This window comes from Zingiber officinale, chromosome 6A (genome assembly GCF_018446385.1).
Source record: "Zingiber officinale cultivar Zhangliang chromosome 6A, Zo_v1.1, whole genome shotgun sequence".
NCBI classification, from domain to species: Eukaryota; Viridiplantae; Streptophyta; class Magnoliopsida; order Zingiberales; family Zingiberaceae; genus Zingiber; species Zingiber officinale.
In genome coordinates this window covers 21820571-21828833 of record NC_055997.1, presented here as the reverse complement: position 1 = coordinate 21828833, position 8263 = coordinate 21820571, and the positions used below count along the sequence as shown (strand labels likewise).

Genomic DNA, 8263 nt, shown 5'->3' with positions numbered 1-8263 from the left:
TGCTTGGACTTACACCCTTTACCAAGATCACACTTGAACTTTCTAATTGTCTGGCTCCTCACCAAGACTTTCTCCTTTGCCAAGTTCACACTTGGACTTTCCAACTGCCTGGCTCCTCACCAGGACTTTCCACTTGCCTGGCTCCTCACCAAGACTTTCTAATTGCCTGGCTCCTCACCAGGACTTTCTCCTTTGCCAAGTTCACACTTGGACTTTCCAACTGTCTGCCTCCTCACCAGAACTTTCCACTTGCCTGGCTCCTCACCAGAATTTTTCAATTGTTTGGCTCCTCACCAGAACTTTCTCCTGCCTAGCTCCTCACTAGGACTTTCCCGTTGCCTGGCTCCTCACCAGGACTTTCTCCTGCCTAGCTCCTCACTAGGACTTTTCCGTTGCCTGGCTCCTCACCAGGAATTTCCAAATGCCTAACATCCAGTTAGGACTTTCCTAGTCAAATCTCCTGTCAACCTTGACCTACTTGACTTGTATTCTCATCAACCTGGTCAACCCTTTGACCATCTCCATAGCCGGACGATTTCTCCAACAATCTCCTTATATTGTCAAACATCAAAACTCAAATCCCGACTCAAACTTGACTCAACTCAAGCTTAGTCAAACTGGTCAAACTTGACCTAGGGAAATTGCCCCAACAGGAAGAGCCTATTTGGAATACCCAATTAAGGTAGGAATTGATTAAGGAATAACTTAGGCTTTAATTTAATCAAAACCTAAGTTTTCCTCTTAATTTTTCTTTCCTTAATTTTTCTTTCCTTATCTTCCCTTTCTCTTCTTATTTTTACCCGACTTTCCCCTCTCCCTCTCCATCGTTTTCTTCTCTTTTCCCTTTCTCCTGCCCGACGTCGACCACCTCTCCTCTTCATCTTCTCCGCAATTCTTTTTCTCCACCTCCACTGCCGCCGGCGACGAGAGCCAACCGAGGGTTGCCTTCCCTTTGCCCTAGTTCCTCCCGCACCTCATCTCCTTTTCTTCCTCTCTTCTGTTTGAGCAGCACCGATTGCCGCCTCGGTGCTCTGCCGACGTCGCTGCCGTTTCTCGACCCGAACAACGCCGCCGTCATTGTGCTCTAGCCCCTGGCCGACCTGCTTCTCCCTCTCCTCCCTCCTCGCCGGCACTTGAGCAAGAGTTGGTCGACTCCCTCTCCTCCCTAAGCTAGCGACACCACTGACCTTTTCCCTTTCTTCACGTCGTTGTGGTCTATGTTCTCCTCGCGCTGACGCCTCTTCAACGAGCGCCAAAGGCCACAGCCGGTGCCCTAGGTGTCGCCCTCTTCCTCTGCAGCACGCCGCAGCCGCACGGAACAACGTCAACCGCCTCTACACTGTGCCCTAGTTCCCGATGCTGATTTCTTCCTCTCTGCTGAGGATTGTGTTGCTGCCGTCCACTGCGGACACACACCAAATTGTATGGTGGAACGATTAGGGTTAAGGAAATTAACCCTAATTGACCTATGGATTAAATATAGTTAAGGTTAATGTCTACGGTTGATTAGGGTTTTCCCTAATTAGGATTGGGTATTTTATTTGGCTGATTAATTCATATGAATTTAGCTAAATAAAATATATATTGATTGATGCAGGATTCTGATTCAAGACGAGCATCTCGACGACGAATTGATTGATATGATTTTCTATTGAGGCGGGTACTTCTGACTTATCTCTTTGATATAGTCATTTAAATATGCATAATAGTTTATTGCTATTAGTAATGATTATGTTTGAATTTGCTCGGTATGTCACTACTCATTTCTAGTAATCTGTCTTGATTATTAGCTGTTATGCCTTCATACTTATTTTCTCTTGATTGATGTCATGCTTACTCTTGTTGGAATAGTGACATACATTGCCCTACTGTTTAGTAGCCTAGTTATTTGACATATCTACTATGTGTACCTGGATTTATGTTTCCTAGATCATTATATGATTTATATCCTTTTTAGTGCATCTTATATGGAGGTGTATACTGTTTGTATCTACATGTTTAGTGTCATGCACCATCTTGCACGATTGCATACTGAGTGATTGTCAGCTCCATTATTGTTGAACACATCGCCAGTTACATGATCTGCACACACAACCACTCATGGGTTAGTGGTATATCAGGTAGGGTGTGTGCAGTTTGTTCTGTGAGGATCCGTTGGTCCGCTCATGGGTAGTGTGATAGCAGTGTGGTAGCTGGCAGGAATCTCTCCTCTCGACTGTCTTAGGGAGATGAGAGTATTACGCTCCCCCACTTTGTTTGGGGCAGGAGGATAGGTGTACTCCGACAACATCCTGTCCACTCAGTCACTCAGGAGCAGTGATGGCAGAGTGCACAGTTGTTATAGCCCTACCCACTCGGTCTCACCATCGTGTGTGAGATTGATGACTGGCGTCAAGGGTGACCATGTCATTTTTGCATCATATGCATGGATTGCATTTATTTTTGTGCTTGTTGCATTATGTATGCTGCATTTGTTTGGTTGCATATGATTGACATGCATACAGGTGACATTTTGTATCTGTCTGACGACCCTTATATCCCGGATAGGAGGTTCTGGTGAGTACAGTTTCTTCCGCCTTTTTCAGTCTACATTTTCTACCTTTGTTCAGAAAGTTGTACCGCATGATTATTACTATTAGTTATAACCTATTATGCATGTCTATCTGGTATCCGCTGAGTTCTTGGACTCACCCTGTTGATATATTTTTTTCAGATATCAGGTAGATATTTGTGGAGATGCTTGGAGTATCCTGTCTGTCAGTCCTATGTCACATCCAAAGACCGCTTCGAGTGTTGTTCACGTTTTTCGTATATTTGGTATTTGATGTATTTAGCGTTGTTATTGTATTTGTGTTGTTGTGGTTGTTGTGTAAAGTCTAGCCGGCTAGCAGTTGTTGTTTTAGTTTGTATGATTTTTCTTTATTGTTTTCCGCTGTGTTGGTTTTTAATACAGCCGGGTGGGTTATTAAATATATATATAACTACGTGGTTGTGTTTATTTTGTTCCAATCGTGTGGGCTAATGATATAAACTGCGTGGTTGTGTATATATTCCAGCCGTGTGTGGCTTATACATATTTTGTATGTAATAATATTTCAGATTGTCACCCGTACAGGAGAGATGCTGTCGAAATTTCTTCTGACTGGAACTACCTGGAGCGTGACATTAGGCCTAATATTGACTCGTATCAGTCCCACGTTGACCCATGATATAAGATCATATCAGCCCCTCATTTGCTATAATACCTCACTATCAGGGTCATTAGCTAACTAAAATATTAACATTTTCAAAGTATTTTATTTTACTGTACAACTACTTCATGAATAAACTCTACCTAAAAATCTAAAGGTTTGAGAAGTTGAATTCCAATTTTGAAATATATTGGTCAATATACCACGAATATGTTGCATATCTTGTATGTCCAAGAAAATACTTAAGGGTGACTATTTGATTATCGTTATATGTCGATCATGTAAAATAATATAAAGTGACCTAAAATACTATTTTAATGTAGTTTTTGTTCAACATCAACTGAACCCTACAATTTAAAAAATTTAAATTTTTTAATCAAACTCGTTGAGCTTTTCAAAAATAGAGAGTTTCTAAAGTAATACATTTATAGATAATTGAAATATAGAGGATGATACAATTGACCCACTTCTTTACATCATTATGAAAAGAGATTATTATCAAAAATTCTAAAACCCTTCACTACATATTCATGATCAGTGTGAATTATAAGAGAAATATTTGATGTCACCTGAAAGGACACACGAAAATACTTAGATAGAATTTCAGATTTTCCGTGGAAAGATAGTTTCATCATTAAAATAGAATTGTAATCAAAGAGTTATAAAGAATGATAAAATATGTACAATTGAGAGAGGAGGAAAAAAAAAATACCATTTTATTATCATTATTATTTTTAAATCAAAATAATTTAAAATATAATTCTAATTCGAATGTATGAAAAATGACGATCGAGAAGAGAAGAGGCTGGCGAAAGGATTAAAATAAAAATTTTACATTATTTTCTGTATCTATTAAATGCACAATTACAATCCATAGTGCTCCTTGCAATAAATTGGCGAAGAAACAGACAACTTTTTATTTGAACCCAATGATGCGCTGCAGCAGTCGCCCGTTCATGACTTGAGCCACGTCTCTCCTCTCTCCTCTCTCCTCTCTCCTCTCTCCTCTCTCCTCTCTCCTCTCTCGTGGCGCCACTGTTCCACCGATATTGACAGCGCCAAGAAAAACATAGACAAAGCCAAGCATCCATGAATACGCACACCAACCACAGCAAAGGCGAGCCAGAGCCAGCAATGCTGCAAACCCACGCGCACTCTCAAAGGATCTTCCAGCCATCTTACCACCGCACTCTCTCTCACTCTTGCCTCCATCAAACAGAACCATCGAGTGTTACACTGACGGAAATGGAACTTCGTTTTAACTACACACAAGTGACCACAAATGAAGATTAAGAGAACCAAAACAAATATATGAAGGAAAAAAAAACAACACATCCACGGCTCAAAGTGAGCTCCAAACGAAGAGTTTCGTTTTAGAGCTAGCACGAACAGCATAACGATCCCAGGCTGGAAATCAGATCAACTAAAAGAAGAGGAGAGAGCATGCGCAGCGGGCACATGAGGAATAAATCAAAGCGAGGTAGATGCAGCAATATCCTATCATGGAAGAGAAGCCATGGCCGAGGTAGCCAAGACCACTGCAGCGACGGTAGCCAGTGTCCAGATCTGCATCGTCGACGAGGACGACGCTTTAACCTCCGCCTTGTCTGCGGCCGCTGAAGGAGCGTCCGACGGCGCTACATCCGGTGACGAAGTTGGGGGAGCCGGAGGGGAATGATGCTTCTTGTGTGACTTCGTCGACGGGGCTTTAGCCGACGGTGCGGGAGCAAGGGTTGGCGCCTCGACGGGGGTGGCTGATGGGGTGGGAGCCGGGGAGGGTGCCGCGCCGAAGAGCTCGCTGGGAAGGAGAATGTTACTGACCGTGAGGATGCAGACGGGGGTGTCGTCGAGAACCGTGCTGGCGATGCGGGAAGAGTCAACCCCGGTGTCCAGCGACACGTCGTCGCCGTGAGAGACGACAGAGAGATCGTACTTTCCGGCGGCGCTTGACGCGAGGGTGGTGAGACGGCCGGCGACGGACTTGAGCGACGCCTTGGGGGTGTAGCTCGGGATCGCGTGGTACTGAAGGAGCGTCACCAGCTCTGCGCTGCTGAGGGAGTTCAGATCCGGCGATCCGGGCGCTTTGAACGCGTCGTCGTTGGGCGCGAAGAGAGTGAGGCCCTTGCCCATGGCGTCCTGGAAAATCTTAAGCACGCCGGAGGTGACCAGCAGCCTTGCGAAGTTCTTGCAACCGGCCTTCTCGAGCAGGCCGGTGAGGTTGGAGGAGGCGGCAGTGGGCGCGTCGAGCAGGCCCGGGAAGACGATGGGAGCGGAGACGGCGAGGACGGATAGATTGTAGGGTATCTGCTGGATGGACTTGGCGTAGGTGCAGTCAAACTTGGAGCCAGGGGAGGTGGAAGCGAAGCCAACGCGGCCTCCACGGAGGTCGGTGACGTTGACGGCGCCAAGGTTTCCGGCCGCGTTGCCGGTGGTCTGTAGGAGGGTGGTGGAGAGGGTGGAACCGCTGGGGAGGGCGTGGAGTTTGACGGGATCGAAGTAGTCCAGCAGCGTGAGTAGGCGGAGGGCGTTCTTGATGGCGGCGAGAGGGCGCTTGGCGACGAGGGCGGACATGGCGGCGTTGTCAAGGACGAGGCAGGTGACCGTCTCGTGGTCGTTGATCTCATCGCACACCTTCGTCTGGGTCAGGTAGCTGTTGTATTGCGAGTACTCCGGATATCCTTCGAGGATAGCGGTGATGTTATGGGCGGTGCAGACAGCCGCCGTCCAGGAGAGCAGCAAGAGGGCGTAGGGGAGAGCTGCGAGCTTCTTCGTCGCCACGGTGCTTGCCATTGCCGAGGAGATCTGCGCGCTGGACGGGCAGTGGTGTCGGTGACAGTGTGAGCGAGTGAGAGTAAAGAAAAGAGATGCGGGATGGCGAAAAAGAAGAGCGTGCTGTGGAGGAGGAGGGACGTTGGAGTGGGGTTACGCTAACTGTGGTTGAGTTGCGGGGTAGGTTTTTTGTGCGGCCGACCTTTTTCAGATTTTGCCCATCACGTGATTGCCGCCGAAAGACGGGAGGAACGAAGGGTAAGTTCTTTTTTCAAATAATTAAATAAAAAAAATGTAGATTATAGTACACACGTACTGGTAATAAAAAAATCAGAAGTTAGGAAGGAATGAGTATTTAAATGTGGGTGGTTATTCGGTTGAAATTTAATTAAATTAAATTAAATTAATCCAATTGAATCTATTTTTTTTAATAAATTGAATTGAAATAATTTTTGATAAAAATTGAATTAAGTCGAATTGCATTTTTAATAAAATTAAATAAATCGAATCGATTTGGTTTTTTTAAAAAATTTAATTTGACTTAATAAAAAATTTATTTATTCTAAAATTTATGATTAAAAAATTAATTTAAATTTAAAAATTCAATCTATTCAATTTATTCGATTTAATCGAATAAAAAATTTAAAATTAAAATCGAACTGAATTAATTAATTTTTTAAAAAATAAAATTAAATTTATGAATAAATTGAATTGAATTTTTAAATTCTATCAATTTAATCGATTTATTCAAATTAACCTAACTTTTACTCGAGGATTTTTAACTTACAATTTTTTTTAATAAGTACTAAGTTTAAATGAAAATCGAGGAAGACATACTGGTAGTTAGCTTATGATGTCAAATATTTAAATCAATTGAAATTAGATTGAAAATCGAGGAAGACATACTGCTAGTTAGCTTATGATGTCAAATATTTAAATTAATTGAAATTAAATTGACTTGACTAAATTATTCATTATCAAACAGACTAAATCAATTAGAATTATATAAAATAATTATCTTCGACAATTTATCAAAAGACGTATTTAAAGTTATGAATTAACCAAAAAATATATCATACTTTTATATTTACCAAATAATACATTCAATTTTCTATTCTTTCCATTCTACCCCTCAATCATTTGTCGATCTCTTTTTTTTATTCATGTAATTTTTTTTCTCTTCCCTCTCTTCAATGCACGCATCCTCTCTTCTCTTTCCTCCCATCTTCTCCTCCCTCACTCTTTTGGAGATATGCATGCATGTAAAGCATATTATGGGTCTGATATTATTTTATATCAGGCCCACGGGATTAGAGTTTAATGTGCTTTTTTTAATAACATTTTAACACCTTCGGAGAAGTCGAAATATGAAATGGACAGCACCGTTGGACTCCTTACAGTCTTAAAAATCTATATGACCTAAAATGAATACAATCCGAGGTATCTAGGTCCATTAGTGGGTTTTGACCAAAATCCGCTATTGGGCCTAGAGACCTCATATTGCACCCATTTCAAGTCCTATGGATTTCTGAGGTTGCAAGGAGTCCAATGGTGCTGTCCATTTCATATTTCGACTTCTCCGAAGGTGTTAAAATATGATCAAAAGAATCGCCCAAAATAACCTAATGTGGACCTGATATGAACGTTGGGCCTGATATGAACCATATCAGGCCTATGTTGGGTTGTTTTAACTGATTTTTTCTTTAACATTTTAACACCTCCGAATCAGTCAAAATATGCAATGGACGGCACCATTCAATTTCTTGCCACCTCAGAAATCCACAGGACTTGAAATGGGTGCAATCTGAGGTGTCTAGGTCCATCAGTGGATTTTGACTGAAACCCACTGATGGACCTAGAGACCTCAGATTGCACTCATTTCAGTTCCTATGGATTTATGAGGTTTCAAGGAGTTAAAATATGCTATCAATTGTTTATTTTAGCTTTTCGAAGGTGATATAATATATTAAGAAAGAATTTGTAAAAATTTTCACGTTGGACCTTAAACATGTATCAGAAGTTAATTCTTTTCCCCTATCAAATATCGACAACTAGTCAATGCTTATTTACTAGGGTTGTACATCAATTATCAGTCTTCATGTTCATCTTTCAATAACATATTGATTATTACTTTAACTCGGGATGAAAGTGAACAGATTTATTATGCGACACAATTTTTTAGCAACACAGCTAAAGCAACATTTGCTAAGTTAGTAGGCATAAGTGAGGAGCATAAGATATTGATGCTCTTTCACTAACGAACTTTGAGGAAGAATCATAATACAGTAAACATGTATCAGCAA

The 8263-nt window shown here is 42.0% G+C and overlaps 1 protein-coding gene across 1 annotated transcript; it reads right to left on the bottom strand.

Annotated features, from left to right (window-relative positions):
- Positions 1-4428: 4428 nt before the first annotated feature.
- Positions 4429-6138, bottom strand: LOC121996102 (fasciclin-like arabinogalactan protein 8). Its single transcript, XM_042549922.1, has one exon. It carries the CDS (start codon positions 5979-5981, stop codon positions 4692-4694), a length of 1290 nt encoding a protein of 429 aa, XP_042405856.1. The 5' UTR covers positions 5982-6138; the 3' UTR covers positions 4429-4691.
- Between the last annotated feature and the right edge of the window lie 2125 nt (positions 6139-8263).

Excerpts from the sequence above, each read along its gene's own strand:
- LOC121996102 (XM_042549922.1), bottom strand. The coding sequence starts at position 5,981 with ATGGCAAGCACCGTGGCGACGAAGAAGCTCGCAGCTCTCCCCTACGCC.